A 22,610-nucleotide genomic window follows, 5' to 3' on the forward strand; every position below is an offset into this window, starting at 1 on the left:
ACAAAATTAACACTAGTGTGTAGTGCTGCTTACACTAGTCTTCTTAAATACACCGCTGTTCATATACTAGTCATGATAGCAGCATCTCAGCCCTGCGTGTAATGCAGCTCAGTCACTGAACGTGTGTGGGTTGATTTTTAACGTGTCTTGAGCGTCGTACAGTCTGACATTAATGACAACTGAGATCCCACAGTGCCACATGATCATCTGGTTCTTACAGTCTGACAAGCAATAATCGTAAAGGATTATTAAAATTGCACAGTGTGCTCCCACCTTTGGTCTTCAGTCGTTGTCTTTGCTAAGTGTTAGTGTGTGTTCTTTTGCCCTGTTCCTTCGGTTTTATTGTTTCCTGCTCATGCCTTGGTGTATCTCGTTTTATTAAATCTAACACTCTTTGCGTTTGGAACCTGCCTCACTTCTTCTTTGCCTCAGCTTATCGTTACAGATGGGCAGATTTTATTTTTAAGGCTTAAAGTGGAAAACTATGTTACCACAACATTTGTCAGAACTCAAGTTTATATCCAGCAGCACGTGCTCCAGCCTGCAGAAACACTGCTTCACAAACACTTTTGATGGTCAAATATAAAGCGTTTCTATTATTAGAACATCTGAGTGGGACAAAGTTTCTCTAACTATATTTAAACATTAAACAAGTCTCTCAGCGTGTTTTCAAACACCTCTCACAAGTGTTTTTAATGGTTTTAGCAGGCTTAAGAAAGCTCAATAAAACATTCATAGCCATCAAAAACATCACTGTACATATAAGAAAATTATGGTTGCACTTTATTTAACAGTATGTGTACTTACAGTGTACCTACCTAAGAAAGTTCTGGTAATAAGGTAACTACATAGGGTAGAGTTAGGTTAAGTGGTAGGTTCAGGATTAGTTTAGTTATTGTAATTACTATAAGTACATAGTATGTACATGAGGAACAGGACTGTAAAATAAAGTGCTACCAACATTACACTAAAATGGAACTGAAAACATTTCATTTCATTCATTATAAAAATACTTATTTTCTCCTTAAGAATAATAATAATAATGACAAAATGCAATATGATATCTAAAAATGTGTAATGTGAATATTGAAATCTTTTTGGCAAGGATCATGCATCAACCCCATCAGAAATTACAGTAATTGCTGATTGAATCCAATAAGAATAACATTATAAATAATTATAATTCATACATAATACTGTATATCTACTACAATAAACTTCACAATGTAAGAAGGGAAGTGAAGGGAAGAGATCTGTTCCTGTTGGAGGTTCTGATTGTCCTGTGGTTCACAGCAGCCTAAGATCAAACAGAGTAAAGTCAAAGACTGTCATTTCACTCATCATTTTATCATTAGTTCAGATGCAGAAACACTTTATATATATATATATATATAAAGGTGAATATCTTTAGGAACATGTTCCTTTTTTCTTTATTGTATATTTAAGATTATTTTTGTCACAAGTAAATAAGAGTTTCATCAAATGCACAAGGACACATTTAAAAGATTAAGTTAATTGTAATTTTAGTCACATTAATACCATATTTCTATTCCAGCAGTGATGATATGTCTGTATGAGCAGTTGTCACGTGTCTCTGAGAGACTGGATTGTAACTCGTGTCCCTCTTAGGGTCTGTTTACACTCGGTCACTTCCAGAGTTGTGACTCCCATAGGCTTCCATATGAACTGAGGAATGCAGAAGTACAGTGTGTCGTGAAGCAGCCAACAGTTCCAGCACTGAAGGCCATTCATTTCAGTGCTTCTCAAGCATATCACACTCTCCAGCATTTTTTTTTTTTTTTTGGAAATCTGGCCAGTAGTGGTGTTTTATGAAGCACATTATAGTTGCTGTTTATCATTAAATAATAGACACTTATACTATAATAGCAGTTAGATAAGACAAACACCTTAACAGCAACCATAACCAGATGCTTTAGTCTTTCTGCCATCGTTCTGTCCCTGTAGGAGGTTGAGTCAGTTTCGGTAAAGACTGTCCATTCAAGAACACAACAAAGAGTTCTGCTGAATGCAGTTGGTTGCCTTTAGTTTCTTTTAACATTATTTAAAACTTTTTTTATTGGGTTAAATTCCATATTTGCTTGCCTTTTTAACATTCACTTATTTTGTATGCGTATGTGAATATCATTAAATGATACTGTGAATAATTAACCTTTTTAAATGTAACATTTAAAAAAAAAATCATATAAAACCCGAGTGTTTGATTGTCTAAATATACATCTAATTGCAAAACATGTAATGCTCTGTGTGATGTTCGGTTCTTGAACAATCGTTCTTTTGAGCCGATTCTCAGGAAGTAACCGGTCGAGCCAGTTTACAAATAGAACTTAATTTAAATTTAGTTCCAGGTTGATGACACAGGATGCACACTCAAAGTAGCAGATCCAACTCAAAAAGAACCGATTGAGCCGGTTCAACCAACTGTCAGAGATTACCGAAGATTCTGATGAGTGAGTTGATGATACTGTGCAAGTCTGAGGCGCGTACTGGAAATATGCTTATTATGAATGTTATTAATTGACATTTTATTAAAACCTGCAAAAACCTTGCTGTCGAGTGATGTAAATAAATTTTACAATAGTTTATTGTGCATGCATATTATATTTAAAGTTGCTTAAGCGAAATCAAGGAGTTTATAAGACATGAAGAACATATCCGCGTTTGTGCATCAATGTCTGTAATGTGATCTGTAGGTGCGAAACTTTTAGGAATCTTATCTAAATATTTTAGTAGATTTTGTTCAGTTTTTTGTGTATATTTTTAAAGGTCTGTGAATGAAACTGTGACCACAAACACCATTAACTTAAGTGAATTATATGGTAATAATCAGCAGTATGCTTTCACACAAATAACTTTATTTTTTCTTATCTTCATGTTTCATTATGTGTTGACACAAATGAATTTTACATTGATACATTATTGCACTGAGTTGTCAGAAAAGAAATGCGTAGAGACGTTATTGCTTGAAGACGTCAGGCACCGATGAACCGGTTCAATGAGCCGTTCGCGGAAATGAATCAGTCTTTGCATCATAAGTGATGACGAACATTAAGTTGAAGGCTTACAGTCTTTAATAAATCCACATAGGTTAATCCAGAACAGGAAGGCTGGTAACACACACACACACACACACACACACACACACACACACACACTCGACAAACTCAAACTGCACAGACACCAATTTACAGTTTTTTACAGACGCTAGGACACATTTCTCAATACTTAGTTCACTTTTGCAAAACTCTTCACACAGTTCTCCTAACCAAGTTTCAGCTTGGCAAAGCAGTTCATTTCACATTCAAAATGCACTACAACTACCAAAACACTTTATTCAGGTCTCAAATCAACTCATTCTTCCAGAACACTAGCAAAGGTTGACAGCCGACAAACACACTTTGTCATCCACAAAACAATGACCTAAAAAACACTAACAACATGTAGCATTATACAGTGTTTTCTTGTGTAAAACAAGGACATATCTCTGTTTATAATTCACTGCAGTATATGTTACTGGAATGAATCAGACATGTTTACATCACAATACAAAACTATTCAGCAGTTGTCTCCTTTTGTAATGAAATTGAAAGAGTAACACCTGTGTAGATGTTCATCTAGAACGAGAATCAGCTGTGGCTGGTCCAATTGTCCAGTTGTTTTTATAGCATTTAATTTTAAGATTTAAAATATATTTCATTAAAATATTACTGTAGAAATGTAGCAAATTGCTGTCTTATTCAGTTTTGTATTATGTTATTGTTTTGAACATCAGTTTAACAGGTTTTGAAAACAGTATGTAAGCATGTGCAAATTGGCCTGTACGTACAAAGAGTTTTGGCAGTTGTTGTGTCTCAGTGAGAAAAGAATTCATGAAGTTTGAGAGATGTAGTCATTGAATGCATTTTGTGCCAAAGCAATGATAACTGATCCTCAGTTTAGCCCACATAGACATCTGTTTGTGCTCACTGTGTGAAGAGTTCTGCCAAAGTGACCTAAGTAGTTGAGAAATGTGTCCTAGCGTTTGTAAAAAACTGACAAAACAAAATAGACAGACAAAACAAAGGATAAAATAGACAGCTCAAATATAATATAATTACTAATATGGACACAGCTGAACCTAATTTGTAAAAGTTACACTTAAATTGTTTGGTCACATCTCACTGACAAGAAGTTTGAGAACATTCTCAGAGTAAAATGCTATTGTAAAACCTAATCAGCGTAATTATCAATACACAATCAATAAACATTATGTGTTAATAATTACTAGAAATCGCTGCAAATATAGTGAAACTGCTGTCTATCTTACAGAAAAAGGGACAGTTCAGAAATGAAAATGCTGTCATTAATTACTCATCCTCTAGTCGTTCCAAACCCGTAAGACCTTCGTTCATCGTCGTGACACAAATTAAGATATTTTTGAGAGTGTATCTGAGAGTGTATTATAGGCTATATGACATGCTATAGTCAGATATGACAGCGCTAATGCAACACGCATCGCCGCGGATGAGTATCTGAGCAACATTCACAAATATATATTCACAAAATTAAAAAAAAAAAATTAAAATAAATTCACGTTTCACAAATCCAAAACCCAATTCACAGATGTACAACTGTGTACAAAATATTTGAATATTTATAATTCACGAGTTCATCATGGACTGTGAATGTGTGAACTGCCTTGGATTTGTGTGTATTTTCGAGACTTTTTCTGGCAGCTAACTCCTCCCACGTGGGACACTCATACTCTTTAGCCAATCAGATTTGAGCCTGTCGATTGACCAATCATAATTATCATCATTACTGTGATTAACAATTATCATTGTTAATGTTTAATCTTGTGTTTTGTTGTGATGTATCTTTGAGACTACAATACACAAGATGATGTTGGGAAGAAGCAGTTGTATTTGCTTGGTAACAGTTGTGGAGTTTACGCAGTAAACTTTATACAGTTATTTTTTTCACTTTATCTCATGCTTCCTGCTCTTTCTGTATCTGTATCTGTCTATCTCTTGTAATAGTACAAGAGTTTACAAGCTGGGGTGTTAACTGCTTTGAATGTCAAACCAAAATCTGGCACGTCCTGACAGAGAGAGAGAGAGAGATAGTGAAGACTGGATGTAAAACATTTGATTAATTAACTTTTCACATAATGTATCACATGTATTTATCAGTCGGCCATGAAATTTTCTTTAAAAGAATGCTAAAGCTTCTAAATGGGACACTATACTAGCAGTGTACATTCTGTGTAAATGAGGATTGAATACCCTTTGATTGAAGAACTTCTAGCACATTTAACAATGCATAACAAAGCTTTAAGCCTTAACATGAACAAAGTCATAGGGTACCTCTCTAAAAGAAATTTATAATAATGCACAAGTTAAAAAATCTGTTGAAACTGTCAAAATGGATGGGTTGCAGCATGACTGTTTGAAAGAGTTACAGTTCCAAATGAAACTTCTAGATTCACATCACCTCATAAGTTGTTGTAGAGGATGAATTAGGAACAGCAGGGTCACGGGGTGTCTCTGCAATTTGTACATCATCAGCTGCCATCAAACAGCAGCCGCTGGCTTACACTGGTCACATTAACAAGTATCTAAATGACTAATTTCACTTCCAAGTTTTAAGCATGCAAAGATAAAATAATACACTTTTGCAAGGCTAGTTAACTGAAATGAGAAGATCAGCTGCACAAACCTCTGCCATGACTTGAACTGTGGTCTCGCACTGATGACGTAAGAACCAGGTAGCCACACCCACAGCGGGTTATGACTAGTCGATCAACAGGCTCAAATCTGATTGGCTAAAGAGTACGAGTGTCCTGTGTGGGAGGAGTTCGCTGCCAGGAAAGTCTCAAAAATACACACAAATCCAAGGCGGTTCACACATTCACAGTCCATGATGAATTTGTGAATTGTAAATATTCAAAATGATCATATACAGTTGGACATCTGTGAACTGGGTTTTGCATTTCTTAATCATATTTTATGAATATTTTTTTTCTTATTTTGTGCATGTGAATTGCTTTTTGTGATTATTTAAAAATATATATATATGTGCACGTGAATTGAGTTTCATGCATGTGAATTGGGATACTCATGTGTGCATCGTGTCTTTTGCGTGAATTGTTATTGAATCTAATCTGCTTCCATAGTTCAGCAGGCCGACACACAAACTGACGCAAATGAAACTGAATGAATGTTGCAGACGCGCAACACACAATCTTATCTTTACAATGCTGATGCTGCTCTCTCTCTTGTTGCGGTCTTTGATCTTGAAATTATCTGATGATGAATAAAATGCAGTGTTTAACTGTTTCTTTCCTTGAGGTGAACTGCATATAGCACAGGAATTGAAGATTGGATTTATATCCATTTTGCAGAGACACGTTTATGTGGCCAAGTGTAAATTAAACAAATCAGATAGATATCGATCAGAGAAAATGCATGAAGTGACCAGGTGTAAACAGACCCTTGTATGTATGACACTAAACTGACTATTACTTCCTACATTGCTTGTTCATTTCATGACCGCACAGCTGATTGAATGTTATCACTTACATGACAGTCACTCACTTCTTGTTTCTGGTTTCATGTATCTGTATCTGGCAGAAGACAGACGGGAGAGTAATACAGATGAACAAAGAAAGACAGAAAAGATGAGGATGTCGTATGTGTCGCCGCTGCACCTGCAGACTGAAAAACATGAAACCATTCTCAAGCTGCAGAAACACACAGAGCTCCTTCAGCTCCTTACCAAGATCTGTTTAGTTTCTTCTCACAGAGCAACAGAATTTCCTGATTTAACAAAACAAGATTCAGTTACAGCCATGACCTTCATAATAGCTTTCCTAAATGCCTGGACTTGAGCTGAAGGTGCTCATGGATGAAGGAGTTACAGTATTTTCCACAGGTGTGTCGTTTAGAAATCTTGTGTTCACTCTGTGTGTGTTATACTCACACACAGATGTCAACAGAACTGTCGGCTCTTCCAGCCCTGATTGGTCGCGTCTGCGATCGGCAGCCAGCGAATCTGACACAAGAAACTGTAGTCAGATCATCTGCATCACCATTTCTGTTCACATACACAGTTTTGCAGCTCACCGGCTTTAGAAACAGAGAGTTAATAGTAATTTATAACCCTTTCTAATAGCAAGTATAACTCTGGTAAAGGACACACTTCTACTTTAGCAAACCAGGATGCCACTATTGGGCCATAACAGCATATCATTCACTGCAGTTAGGATCTTTACTAATGTTTGACTAATATGCTTTTTTTGAAGGCTGATACTGATATCTTGGAGAGCAGGTTGGATGATGGCCTACTTCTAATAAAATTAAAGTAAAATACACAAATAACATTTAGACTGCATTTCTGATTAAATAAAGCAGTAATTGATGTCATAAATGTATGTTTTGATTTAAAGGTCAGAAGCTATAGCTTACATGAATAAAAAAAAAATAATCACAAACATGACACTTGTAAATTAAATAACTTTATATATACTGACATTCATTAATGTCTAATATGTTATATTTTTAAATAAATTATGAGCTCTAAAAGATTTTCTGAATTTTTAGAGCTCTCGTGCTTTAGACCATCTACAAATGTTAAATCTTAAAATAAAATTTTAAGGTTACAACTGCAAATTCTGAAAAAAAATGCAGCAATTAATATATACTGTAGTTTATTTATAGTTAATTTCAAAGCTTCAATGTACTATCATTATAAAATGAACTTAATTATTGTTTATTTAATTCTAACAAATAAGTATTTGTTAAAAACTAGCCACAGTTAAAAAATAATGTACTTATAATTGTTGTTTCCAAACAAAAGAAAATATATAGGTATCGGCTATCGACCAAAATTAGTTGAAAAATATCTGCATATCAGATATCGGCAAAACTCCAATATTGTGCATCCCTAAAAAAATGACTTGACGATATATCCTTTCAACCATTAATCTTTATACGGACTGTTCCGTAGTAGCATATATCCGCGCTTGAGGAGATAATGAAAGTAGAGGTGTGACCGGCTTGAAGCTGCACTGTGTAGTCCGATTGGTGTTTGGCATCAGGGTGAGAGCGATAGAGAGCAGATAACTTCGAATTGCTCTTGCGGTACTTTAATGTCAAACACCGATCGGTCTGCACAGTGCTGCTTCGAGTTAAACACACCTACTGTCTTGCAAGCAATGTAGATGTTTGTACACTGAACAAAATTATAAACGCAACACTTTTGTTTTTGTCCCCATTTTTCATGAGCTGATCCAAAGATCTAAGACTTTTTCTATGTGCACAAAAGGCCTATTTCTCTCAAATATTGTTCACAATTCTGTCTAAATCTGTGTTAGTGAGCACTTCTCCTTTGCCAAGATAATCCATCCACCTCACAGGAGTGGCATATAAAGATGCTGATTAGACAGCATGATTATTGCACAGGTGTGCCTTAGGCAGGCCACAATAAAAGGCCACTATATAAATGTGCAGTTTTATCACACAGCGTGTTGTTTTAAGGTGTGGCAAGTTTTTAGGGAGTTTTGAGTTGGCGTGCTGTTTGCATGATTGTTGAAGGGAGCTGTTGCTCATGAATTGAATGTTTATTTCTCTACCATAAGCCATCTCCAAATGTGTTTCAGAGAATTTGGCAGTACATCTGACCGGCCTCACAACCGGAGACCAGGTGTAACCACACCAGCCCAGGACCTCCATATCCAGCATCTTCACCTCCAACCGGACAGCTGCTGCAACAACCAAAGAATTTCTGCAGAAACTGTCAGAAACCGTCTCAGGGAAGCTCATCTGCATGCTTATTGTCCTCATCGGGGTCTTGACCTGAATGCAGTTCGTAGTCGTAACCGACTTGAGTGGGCAAATGCTCACATTCGATGGCATCTGGGACTTTGGAGAGATATATCCTGGTTTTCACTGTACAGGGCAGATGGCAGACAGTGTGTATGGCTTCGTGTGGGTGAGCGGTTTGATGTCATCGTTGTGGATCGAGTGGCCCATGGTGGCGGTGGGGTTATGGTATGGGCAGATGTATGTTATGGACAACGAACACAGGTGCATTTTATTGATGGCATTTTGAATGTACAGAGATACTGTGACGAGATCCTGAGGCCCATTGTTGTGCCATTCATCCACGACCATCACCTCATGTTGCAGCATGATAATGCATGGCCCCATGTTGCAAGGATCTGTACACAATTCCTGGAGGCTGAAAACATCCCAGTTCTTGTATGGCCAGAATACTCACCGGTCATGTCACCTATTGAGCATGTTTGGGATGCTCTGGATCGGCATATATGACAGCGTGTTCTAGTTCCTGCCAATATCCAGCAACTTCACACAGCCATTGAAGAGGAGTGGACCAACATACCACAGGCCACAATCAGCAACCTGATCAACTCTATGTGAAGGAGATGTGTTGCACTGTGTGAGGCAAATGGTGGTCACACCAGATACTGACTGGTTTTCAGACATGTTTGTGTACATAGAAAAAGTCTTAGATCTTTGAGTTCAGCTCATGAAAAATGGGGGCAAAAACAAAAGTGTTGCATTTATAATTTTGTTCAATGTAGTTAGATGTAAAATTGAACACAAGAGTCTTCATTTTGTCCTGACATGAGAGCCACTGAGGACGCAGTGGATTAGTTGTGTTTTTGATGGCAACTCACCACCAAATACACAAAAAACAGAAGAGAGGGGCGGGGCAGGCAGCAGCTCATTAGCATTTAAAGGGACATGCACTGAAACGGCTCACTGTGAACAGAGCTGTTTTTGACAAGGCAAAAAGGATGTTGTTTTGCATGACCATTGATGAATTATAACCAGAACGTTTTTTTAGACATTTCCTGAAGACCCTAAAGAATGACAACAACTTGTGGAAAATGGGCATCCGATGTCCCCTTTAATAAATTAGCAGCATTCACGACCCACACATTTATGAGTGTTTATACTGCAGTGTGTTTGTGGGAATCCCGCAGATGTTTAATACACAAACATGTCTGTGTGTTACCTGAGCGTGCAGCGAGGAGCTGTAGGCATATGCCGGCGGAGGCAGCTCAGCGGGGTACAGTGGGTAAGATGCCCACACCTCAGGACTGCTGGCGTACAGTGCAGGAATGCTCATCTCATCTGCACAAACAGCAGGGCGAGGGTGAGTTTGGCTGTGCACCGCATTGCCCCTTAACCTTTTCAGTGGTGAGTTTAAAATATTCTAGCAGCCCCCCAAGAGTGAGTTTTTTTAAGGCGACCGTTATTTTAGAACGTTTCCCCTTCCTGTTTCCATGGCGCCACGTCATGCTTGTCACATGACACACCGCTGCCACAATAACACTGTATCGCTTTTATGTTTTTTTTTTTTTTTTTTTAAATATTCACAAACTTGCATACCATGTCATGAACAATCTGATATTCCGAATCACAAATGTGTAAATGAGTGTGTTTTGTCGTTTAAAAACCTTTCTAAATAATCTTGATCGTGATCTGTAATGTGAAATGGACGCCGCCATGTTTGTTCGCGCTGCAGTTCAGAGAGTCCTGTCAGTCGGATTTACAGCACGTGAATTCATCAATTTCTCCTGAAGTACAAGTAATAAGTGGTCGTTGAACTAAGTGAAGAATAGAGTGAACTTATACCTATACTTATACATATAGTTACTTACACTATGTGTATCTGATATGAATAAAACACATAGGCAAATTAAATTTGAATGGATTGTTATTGTTGCTTCCATAGATATATGTGTGTATTTTTCAAACTCTAAATGTATTGTTTTACTAGTACTTATGTGTATTTAAATGTCTAAACCTAAAATATGCATTATGTGGTTAAGAACACTGCATAGTTGTGATAATATGACAAGAGCAGTGCACGTCTCTGAAGCACGAAAGCACAGTTTGAATTTGACAGTTATGTGACGTCACCAAACGTTCTAAATCCCATATATGGGACCATACTCCCAGGGGCACGGATATAAAAATCCTATATGTGGGGCCGTACTCCCAGGGGCACGGAAATAAAAATCCCATATGTGGGACCGTACTCCCAGGGGCACGGATATAAAAATCCCATATGTGGGACCCGACCAATCAAAGGGTTAAACTTCCCAATCCATATAAATGTGTCTAAGCAGGACAGTCCCACCATTGTGTCCATGTGGACAACAGCGCAGGTAATCTGAGCCTCAGAAACTAAAGGCCCAATAGGTAAAGCACAGTCAACGGAGAATACTTAAAAACTCGATCTGTGCTCATGACAGAGCGGCACACTGACAATGAATACAGGCTTTGGGAGAGCTGAACTGATTTCTAAGGGAGCATTTTTCATTCGTCTGAGGTGTTTGAGAGCCGTTCAAATACCAAACCAAAACCAAATAAAGAGTGATGACACTCGTTTGTTAAAGAGGATTATGGGTACAAAATCTGGTTGTAGCACATGAATATTAATTTGATCATGCTACCATTGCATGGTGAACTTCCTGGTTCATCCTGACAGAGGAGTAAAATGTATTGGAAGTCAGTAGATAGATCTCAGGACCCGTATTCACAAAACATCTTAAGGCTAAAAGTAGCTCATAACTCGCCGATTATTATTAAAAATAATGGGCGTGTCAGTCCTAAATTTAGGACTCCAAAATTTTTTGCTCTAAGAGTATTTCTCAAAGTGTTTTAACACTAAAACTAGCTCCTAAATCTGTGAAAGGTTAGGAGCAGTGAAGAGGAGCTCTAAGTCACTATAAGACCAAGCCACAAACTCTCCTAAAATAGCTGTTTCTGTCGATCTGCCTCAGAATGTAAACATTTTTAAAAAGGTATATTGCGTTAATTGCGAGGGTATTATGACTGCTGTAGAACTTGTCGGGGACAATTTTCCTTTGATTATGTCCTTGTTTTCATTAACCAGCTGGGCAAGAAGTAACAGCTGTTCTTGGGTCCAGTTTGGTTTTCTTTTACGTTTGCATGTATTACTATCAGCCATGATTATTCTACTCTGTTAATTAAGGCTGTTTGTTTATATGCATATTCACTAATTGTTTACGAGAAGCACACATGTAAGAGGCTGACAACTAGCTGAACATATACTTGTTTAATTAGCGACACTTAGCCTGCCGTTTAAAATCTTTATTTGAATGTGGCTATTAACATTTTTATTTCTAAACCAATTTGAATATGGCAACATAATATTGCGCACTTGAGTATTTCTATGAATAAATCTCTAACAGACACTATCAGCCAATCACTGTGTGAATAGTTAATAAGCATGCTGACATCATCCATAGCAATGAGCTCAGCCCTCAGTAAGTCTTAAGTCATTATGTCTTAAGTCATACTATATGTTTTTTAGATATAGAGATATAGTGTATAGATATAGTGTAGTTATACTGTAGTTTGAGTGTGTTTTGATTGTGTTTTTCTCGACTGACACAGGGAGGGCCAGGACTCAGTCTGGACGGGGAAGGGTTTGGAATTCCTACTAGTTTGCTCTTGGACATCTTGGTGTTGGCTTTGGCAAACTCCAGCCGTAAAGTCTGGGGAATATCCGGGTCAAAGCGAACGCCCTGACAAAGAGGAACAAACATCATTACAGCAAACATGCTGGATCCATCTCAGGTCTGTTGTGATGGGTCACAGGTATCAGGGAAAACAATGCTATAAGAAATGCTGAAGAACATCATTCCAGACTCCACAGATCCACTGCAGTTTGTCTACCACCACGATAGATGCAGTATTACACATGCTTCATAATGCTCCGACCCACCTGAACAATACAAACTGCTTTGTGCGGCTACCATATGTGGATTTAATGATGTCATAGCTGATCTACGAGCTGCTGGATCTGGACCCTGGATGTCCTTGCCAGCAGATCCATGTGGTTTGCGTTTTGGGTTGGAAGTTTGACATTTGACACTGCCATAATGGAGTGTGAGATGGGCTTCTAATACAGCCGGTGATCACACACACATTCATATCAGAGAGGACAACAGCTTCAGATTTTCAGGGAGGATGAGATTAATTGAATAATGCTGAAAATCAAGTATAATGTATTTTCAAATGACAAAGAAAGTCTGCTTGTGGAGATTTGTGTTTTGTGGGGTTAAATTCAGATGACTGAAGGCGCATGCAGACAATCTGCTGTTCTTGCACATAAAACACTTCTGCAGATTTTTCACCAATTAACAATTTACCTCTAATGTAATTTTACATCAGAAACAAAGAGCTGAACCATATTAAAAATACTTTTCAATACATTTTCAATCCAGCTTTCTGTGTGAAGTAAGAAATAGTTAATCTACAAGTCAAAATAGACATCAAGTTTAGATGGAATTCACACATCAACGCCTGCAATCAAAAACGAACCAGTTTTGTACAGTTCACTTCAAGACAGTAACCTATACAAAGACATGAGAAACAACCAAATACAAAACAAAGCCATTTTAATTAATACTGTCTTTCATTATGTGTGCATCTAATTGTAACTTCTATTAACTGCGGAGCTCAAATCCTCTCAAGGTTTATTCTCTCCTGTTCACACTGAGATTACAACCAAATCCTGGATCAATGAAAATCAAAGAAAGAGAGGAAGATGAAACTCTTTAATCTATGGATTGTCTCATTCTCAGGGTAAAAGCGGCATCTGGAAAGATTCCCACAACTGCTGCTATGAAAAGGTCAAATATGTGTGTGTGTGTGTGTGTGTGTGTGTGTGTGTGTGTGTGTGTGTGTGTGTGTGTGTGTGTGTGTGTGTGCGTGTGTAGGGCTCCAAACAAAAAATTGAATAAGGAGCCATTGGCTCCTATAAGAAAAAACTTAGACGTCAAATTATTTTTTTAGGTATCACAGAATAAACATGTTTTACGTATTTTACTATTATTAATATATATATATATATATATATACACACGCATACATACAGTACTGCTGTGGGGGTGTTTTTCAGCTGCAGGGACAGGAGGACTGGTTGCAATCGAGGGAAAGATGAATGCGGCAAAGTACAGGGATATCCTGGAAGAAAACCTTCTCCAGAGTGCTCAGGACCTCAGACTGGGCCGAAGGTTCAACATTCCAACAAGACAATGACCCTAAGCACACAGCTAAAATAACGAAGGAGTGGCTTTACAACAACTCAGTGACTGTTCTTGAATGGCCCAGCCAGAGCCCTGGCTTAAACCCAATTCAGCATCTCTGGAGAGACCTGAAAATGGCTGTCCACCAACGTTTACCATCCAACCTGACAGAACTGGAGAGGATCTGCGAGGAGGAATGGCAGAGGATCCCCAAATCCAGGTGCGAAAAACTTGTTGCATCGCTCCCAAAAAGGCTCATGGCTGTATTAGATCAAAAGGGTGCTTCTACTAAATACTGAGCAAAGGGTCTGAATACTTAGGACCATGTGACATTTCAGTTTTTCTTTTTTAATAAATCTGAAAAAATGTCAACAATTCTGTGTTTTTCTGTCAATATGGGGTGCTGTGTGTACATTACTGAGGAAAAAAATGAACTTAAATTATTTTAGCAAATGGCTGCAATATAACAAAGAGTGAAAAATTTAAGGGGGTCTGAATACTTTCCGTACCCACTGTATATATATATATATACACACACACACACACACATTTTAATTCGTCTTGTAGATGACCTGGGAACTAAGGTTCACTTAAATTAGGAACTTTAAAGGGGTCATATGATACAATTTCAGTTTTTCCTTTCTCTTTGGAGTGTTATAAGCTCTTGCTGCATAAAGAAGATATGTAAAGTTGGAAAGACTAAAGTCTAAAATCCAAAGAGATATTCTTTATCAAAGTTAAGACTCTGCCATGCCCCCCTGAAACGGCTCGTTCTAACATGCCCCCACATCTCTACGTCACTGTGTGGAAATATTTGTGTAATGCCCCAAATGTTCACGCAAAGAAAGAAGGCGTGGTTTCAGTAACACAGTTAGTGTTGAAGCAGCCATGTCAGGGAGATGCTGTGTGTATCTAGGAGAAAGCAAAAGCACTTTATTTGGACTTTTGAAAGAAGATGCATTTAGGAATCTTTAAGATTACTTACAACAGAACAACAACGCATTTTATGGACGACCATTTTGTGAACCTAGGAGAGGAGGTATTCTGACTTTGCTACAACAATCTGGTGCTTCTGAATCAGCTACTGTATGTATATTTTATTATTAGTTTAAGTATTTGCTATTGAATGTTCAATTGCTGAGTTTTGCGCGTCGCGTGTGTGTGTGTGTGTGAGAGAGAGAGAGAGAGAGAGAGAGAGAGAGAGAGGTCACATCACAGTGGAGTCAGCTGTCTTAACTGTCCGTGGCTTGTGTACTGCAAACACATACGAGCTTCATCACTGTGTAGTTTGGGCTCCTCCTCAATGCATCCTGTAAATGTTGTTATACAGTCTTAAAAATAAAGGTGCTTCACGATGCCATAGAAGAACATTTTTTTGTCAAAATTGTTTCATAAAGAACCTTTAACATCTAAAGAGCCTTTATGTTTCACAAAAGCTTCTTTGTGGTGAAAGAAGGTTCTTCAGATCATAAAAAGTTGAGAAAGAGATGGTTCTTTAAAGAACCTTTGACTGAATGGTTGTTTGTGGAACCAAAAATGGTTCTGTGAAGAACCTTTTAAGCACCTTTATTTTTAAGAGTGTATGTCTTTCACACTTTCAACCTGTTTTTCTTAATTAGTAAAATGCAATTTTATAGGAGGAGTTGAATCATATAGACAACAGGTTTAAGTAAAAATATTGAAAGCAATAGTGCATAAATATAGAAAAAATGCTCCTCTTTATAGTTATTTTTCCAGTTGACTGATGAGCTTATGGACACCGAAGGGTTATTCTGAGGTAAATGTATATTATGTTGCAATGTTTACAAGCTTTACACGTTTTCTGCAGTTTGGAACAATGAATGAGCTTTTACACAAGAAATTTCAGTGCGTTGTACTGTAGGCTATCTTATAAAAAAGTCTGCCTTTTGATGTTAATTCTTTTTCACTATGTACTATAGTATTAAAGAGAAAGATTAAATGGGTTACTTGAACTGAGACACCAAAGCAACCACAGGTGCTGCATTAAAGAGCGCCAAAAACAAAACTGTATTAATTGTTTGTATTTCGGTATGAATTTTGAATAATTTTAAAGCTGATAATTTGTTTATTAAAAAGTAACCAAGCTTTTTGCAATTACTGGACGGCAAGTGCACTTCAAATAATGAAGTTCACACATAAACAGAACAAAGTATAGACCTAAGATCTTAAGAAGCCATATTAGTCATGATTATAAATGAGAATATTGCCAATATCCCCACAGCTGACAGCTTTACCTGTTGTAGTTTGTTCAAGTTGTGCACAAAATTGATGCTTCTTTTCCTCACTTTCACTTCTTACATCTCCATCATGTCGATCTCTCTCTCACTGCACGACTGAGCTGTTTAGCAGGTGTGTGTCAGAGATGAGGACTGTCTGAAACTCTTTTTTCCACTAAAACTTTGATGTGCATCTTCTCAGTTTAATACGTGTACATAGCAAAATATGTGATCGAAAAACAATCAGGAAAAAAGGCATTACATGCAAATTTTTAAGTTATAACATGTAAATACATAGGCCTAGTCGCCAGTGGCGACCTCAGCAAAAACGTCACTCGCAATTTAATATTTTTGGTCGCAAATGCAATCGTTTTAGATGCAGTTTGGAGCCCTGTGTGTGTAAAAGTGTATTCTGTCAGAATCACCACACGAGGAGCCTTTGGTCTTTTTTTAGCAGTGTCATGTCGAGATGAAACGTTAAAAACTTACGTTTAGGGCGTTCTTAGCAGCCTCCGCTTCTGAGCGACTGTCAAAACTCACAAATCCCACCGGCTGCAGAAACACAAAGAAATCAAGGTAAGAAGAAGAAGAAGAAGCTCTTCAAACTGCTCAGAACAGCAGTCTGACACAGATTCATGACTAAGATACAGAGACGACTGAGGGAAAGACAGCATGAAATGACATTCAAAGAACATTTTACTTGCTTTTCCTGTTTGAGCATTGACTACTGTCACTGATAAAACGTTCTTTGACTATATTACTACACGTTTTTTTAAAGGAGAAAGTTATATGATTACCATAAATGATGTAATGATGTTCAGGAGTGGGTTAATATTTCAAATTCAACACACATTACTATCCATGATGGAAGAGAATCCAGAGATGGCAGCTGAATCGGAGGATGGAGATAATTACAAATGGCCTTGTTTGTCCAAATCTATGTCCCTCAGAGAAATACATCAAGCAATAATTTAATAAAGATGCACATACCAGTGAGTAATGTTAAATGTGTTAATTGTCCATCTCATTACTTGATTCTCATTCATCAGTCTAATCTGTCCACCTCAGTTCTGTGAGCAACCTAAAAGACCATTGCTTCGGAAAGAAATAGGCTGCTCAGAAAAGGAAAAATGTGAAGAGCTCAAATGTTTAATCATTTCAAATAAAGAAATTAAAACATAACTACTGCAATTGTACTACTTTTGTGTAAAGTGAAAATTAGTATATTGTGAAACATGCCTTTAATATGTAGTGCAGTTTTTACTACACGATCCGGCTAATATATTTCTATCTTGCATAATAATAATAATCATAATTATTAATATTATAAAAATAAATAAATAAATAAATAAATAAATAAATAAAAAAGACAATGTATAAAGTCATTTGACTTCACTTTGACTTTTGACAGTCTGGAATATTTGAATATCGTGTTTAATAAGACAATAGTAATTAACGTCATAATTATATTGTATTCTTTTAAATACCAAATATTTTACTGTAAACCTTCTAATGCTTATTCAGTTATTTCTAATAAATAATTGTGGGGGGAAATGTAGTTTCAATGTAGCTAGCTACTTTTTCAGTAGGGTAGACTGTAGCTTAACTACTTTCATTTATTTTAATTAAAAAAAAAAAAAACTATATATATTATATATATATATATATATATATATATATATATATATATATATATATATATATATATATAAACATTTTGTTTATATATACAGTTTCAGAGAAGCTTCTCACAGACACAGAGGTTTTCGTTTTAAGCTCTAACCCTACATTGTCCTTATTATCAAACGGGAAGTGTGTCTCCACATCCTTCATGCTTTTGAAAAAGACAAGAAGCATTTCTAAAAATACACACACTTCAAGAATTGAAAGCTTTACACAGGAAGACAGGAAGGAAGGAAGGAAGGAAGTATATGTGGAGATGATGTTAACATCCTATCAATCTAAAACTATTTTAAACAGGTTTTAGTCCTAAACAGTTCTTGAGACCTAACGTGAGATATTTTCTATTTTTATAAGTTAATTTGTTACAACAGCATTAAACTTTGCATGATTGCAAATGAGATCAGAAATGATGAGTGAATATACAGGACCTAAACACAAACACATCTCCAACAGCGTCTCGCTCAAATGACATTAGAAAACAACTCACAATACATCCATCCTGCAACCTCATAGCAACCAACCAAAGCACCCTAGCAACACCATAAACACCATCCACAACACCCTAGCAACCACCTAGCAACCGTCTGTTGCATCTCTGCATCACTCCAGAGCTTCAAATCTCAAGCTTTACAAATGACTGCAAACTTTTGTAAAGCTTTCTCAAGTTAGTCTTGTCAAACCTCTTTTATCTAGTTAACATTGCTGGGATTGTGTTTCTAAAGCTGCGTTTCCACCGCTGGAACTTTACCCAGCAACTAGGGACTTTGGGGTGGTACTGGGTGTGTTTCCACCGCAGGAACAAGGATCTAAATAAAGTTCCGGGTAGAAAAATGCCCCTCAGAAAGTCCCTGCTAGCGAGGTACTACTTTTTCAAAAGTCCGGACTTGGGCGCTAAACATGGTGATTAGTTGAGTTCACGCAGCATTGTGATTTCAACCACCATTTATTCTGATCATTTTTAAAATATTACTGTTATTGTGTCATAAAATGTAGTTTTTGAAGTATTTCAGGTGAGAATGTAGTTGTTTAAAACTCAAATCTGTGGTTTATTTATGAAGGCAGCGGCTATTTAAAAATGTGTTTTGCCGATTTCAGAGACGATCAGCTCCACCCGATCAGCGGGAGCTCAGTGCTCATGTATCCGCCGAGAGCAGTCTCACCTCGGCTAGTCCTTCTGACATTTGCCGCTGGCTCTGATATCTCTTTAGTGGTTAAACATAAAATATAATTCATTTTGGGTAATCTAACAGGTAATCTTTGGTCTTTATTCAATGGATCTATAAGTTAAAATTAACATAAAAAGAGGAAATTGATATTTCGTTTCATTGTAATGTAGGCTGTATACATAAACATTTACCTGAACGAAGTAAATTTCTGCGGCTATTATTATGTTTAAATGAAAACAAAAGGAGGCAGTGGTATTTGATATCCTATTTCGTTTTATTGTAAATATACACTGAGAAAAATTGCAGTAGCCAAGGCGAGCTGACTGATGTTAAGTACGCTGCTGTTTGCAGAATTACCGGACTTGCGTTGTTTCGTCCGCAGGAGATCAAACTCCTGAGTCGAACTCGCAAAGTCTGAACTACCGAGGATGCAAGTCCGAAATTTGCATACTTTGTATTTAGAAACACGCGCAGGCTTACGTCACCAGACTATTTGCCTAATCTTCACGGTACTTTAGACCGCGGTGGAAACGCAGAAAGCAACAGGTCTGTGGGGGAAAATAGTTCCTGGGGAAAAAAGTTCCTGGTACAATTGTCCCGGGTAATTTCGGTGGAAACGCGGCAAAATATAACATCTGAGGGACTGACACACATTTCACAGCTTTAGCAAACAACTTTAGAAAACCCTGGAAAAGGGAAAAGGGCCCATAGAGAATATCAATGCATCGTACAAGAATAATACGCATGACATACTGTACTTGTGATTCATATATTCAGAGAAATCATATATTTCTCACCTGTTTGGAGGTCAATTTGATTAAGGATCCTTCGTAACCCTAATGAAGAGAAACAGAAATGAAGCACATTTTATGCTGACCGTAATTAAATTTAATTCATGGAAGGAAAACACAAAATGTGTGTCTCTTGTGGCAGAGGTGGACAAAGTACAGACACTGTGGGTCAAATATTACTCCAGTAAAAGTACAGAAACACTTGCTTTAAAAGTAAATTTACTTTTTATGTCAAAGCACTGTTTTATTGCTGTATGCAATACTTGCAGTACCTCTGAAGCAACTTACAATACATTACGCATATGAATACACTGACTAGCTTGTAGAATATAACCCTAACCCTAATGTTAAAAAAAAAACCTATAGAAACAAGATACGTGTACTGACAAAGACAAAAAAAAAAAAAAAAAAAAACACTTTATTTTTTTAACAGAGTGGACAGTGAAATTGCTGTAAGTACAGCATTAAAAAAAAAAAAACCCTTCAAGCCCAGCAACACAACTTTAGCTCTATAACTTTATAGCAGCAGCACTGCTTTAACAAAAAAGCAAAGCAGGCAGATTTGTGAAAAGTATGATATTTGTCTTGCAAATTGTGAAGTTAAAGTCATAAGTATCCAGAAAAAAATAAAATAAAAAAAAATACTCAAGTAAAGTACAGATATGGTAAAGCTGTATTTAAGTACAGTAATCACGCAAATGTACTTCATTCCTTGTGGATTCAGATCAAACACACATGAACTTCACCTGAAAAGGCCTGAATAACAGGTAAAGCTCTCTGGGTTTGATGTCCAGCGGCAGACCACTGACAAACAGAGTCCTGACCTGCAGAAAAGCCCAGAAACAGGACACTGAAAACATCTCTGCATCTGATAAACGAGTTTACCCTTACCAAAACTAACCATGGTTAATTATCATGATCAACACTTCACAGTATTACCGGGATTTTAATCTCTTTATGTCAGGATACAGGACTAGAGAGCAGAAGACAATCACAATGACTGAGAAAAGTACAAAAGCTGAACCAAAGATATCATTATGACAGTAATGAAGATCATTAGACCAGCTTTAGTTTGTCTGAAATTAAGAGTAACTCACCTCTTCTCCTGGGCTGCTGGGCTCGTTCTCACTGTTGTTGTTCATTCTGGAGCAGAAAAATGAAATTATAATCATGAGCTCATGCAGCGTGTCTGTCTCCTGTGTGCGCTCCCGCGGTCAGAGGCGCGTCATCACGCCAGCGTGTGCGAGCTTCAGTGAGTAACAATAACATTTTAAACTCTTTTCGTCTCTGGTATAACAAATGGTGAGTGATGCATTTATAAAATTCTGCTGATGATATGAATTAGAAATTTCCCACAAACATTAAAATATTAGGCTACTCTAAGAGAAGAGAGAAAAAAATATTTTATAATATTATTATTATTATTATTATTAATTGTGTGTAAATAATTAATGGTGAGTGTGTGTTAATTTCAGTAGTTAGTTCAATTATTTATGGGTAGTTTGTCTGTAGAGCTTAAGCAGAGAATCATTGCCCTTTATTGCCCACAGACTCGCTGTTTGCTATTTATACACACTGTCATACTCAGTAAAACGAGAACTGTTTTAGAAGTGTTTTATTATCAGCGATCATCAGAAATATAAAGTTCTAAACAACACAATTTAAACTGGTGAATTTAACATTTATATGCCATAATAACAGAAATCACAGTCAAAAAGGTAAGAAGGAAAATAGTTATTTTAAACATATTTGCTTTACATACTCTTTTTGTGGTTACTTTAAGGTATTTATAAAAAAAAAAAAAAAAACTCAAGACTGAATATATTTGGTCAAAAGCCCATGTTATAAAAGATGAAGTGCGATGCAAGCTATTTAAGACAATATTAGCTGATTAGACAGCAATGCTGACCTAAAATGCTAAATGTTTGCCCTCTCTCTTCACCATTCCCACATCTCTGTCCTCAAATACATAAAATATTACTCTCTTTAGACAGATTTTGAAGTAAAGAGTAAAGAAAATACTATACAAAAATTATTGAAACAACTTTTTTATTTACCCTTGCAAGATCCCCTCATAAAAACGCTTCCTCATTGGATCTAAACAAATCTCATTGGTGGCCTATTTTGATCTCAAAAAGTGAGTCTTCACTGAAAGGTGAGGAGCTTTTATACAAGTCTGTTATTTGGTGCCACCGTGTGGACAAGAAAAGAAACACTCCAGACACACATGAAGGAGTATTTAAGGCAGCGGTTCTCGATTCCAGACCTTGCGCCCCCAGCTCTGCATATTTTGCACGTCTCTCTTTGTTAACACACCTGATTCAGATAATCAGCTCATTAGAAGAGAGCTCAGTGCATGAACTGTGTTCCCTTTGACATGCTTCCTACACAGTGTTCATTGCTCCCTACTCCCTGAGCAGGGGAAATCTGTTGAAGTTTACCTCACTTCGGAACATTCATTCACAGATTTTTGCTGCGCAACGTCTTCACACACAGAAAAGTGTGACATCATATACCTCTGTGAATAAATACAATTTAAATTCACGTCTTGCACGCTTTAATGCACTTTGAATGGAACATATACATTTGCTTCGAACTGGAATTATGGCTGAATATCCTGTGATATCCACTTCGCAGGGCACTT

At 37.0% G+C, this 22,610-nt stretch overlaps 1 protein-coding gene across 1 annotated transcript; it reads right to left on the bottom strand.

The window, feature by feature from the left end:
- Positions 1–682: 682 nt before the first annotated feature.
- LOC109107663 (RNA-binding protein with multiple splicing-like) lies at positions 683–21,220 on the bottom strand. The gene is made up of 9 exons (XM_042728870.1): positions 21,064–21,220; positions 20,713–20,790; positions 19,973–20,011; positions 16,816–16,878; positions 12,451–12,583; positions 10,039–10,157; positions 6,979–7,050; positions 6,579–6,713; positions 683–1,297 (listed from the first exon to the last, which is right to left on the bottom strand). The coding sequence occupies exons 1-7, from the start codon at positions 21,136–21,138 to the stop codon at positions 6,988–6,990; spliced, it is 570 nt and encodes a 189-aa protein (XP_042584804.1). The 5' UTR covers positions 21,139–21,220; the 3' UTR covers positions 683–1,297; positions 6,579–6,713; positions 6,979–6,987.
- Positions 21,221–22,610: the final 1,390 nt, after the last annotated feature.

This window comes from Cyprinus carpio, chromosome B7 (genome assembly GCF_018340385.1).
Source record: "Cyprinus carpio isolate SPL01 chromosome B7, ASM1834038v1, whole genome shotgun sequence".
Lineage (NCBI taxonomy): Eukaryota > Metazoa > Chordata > Actinopteri > Cypriniformes > Cyprinidae > Cyprinus > Cyprinus carpio.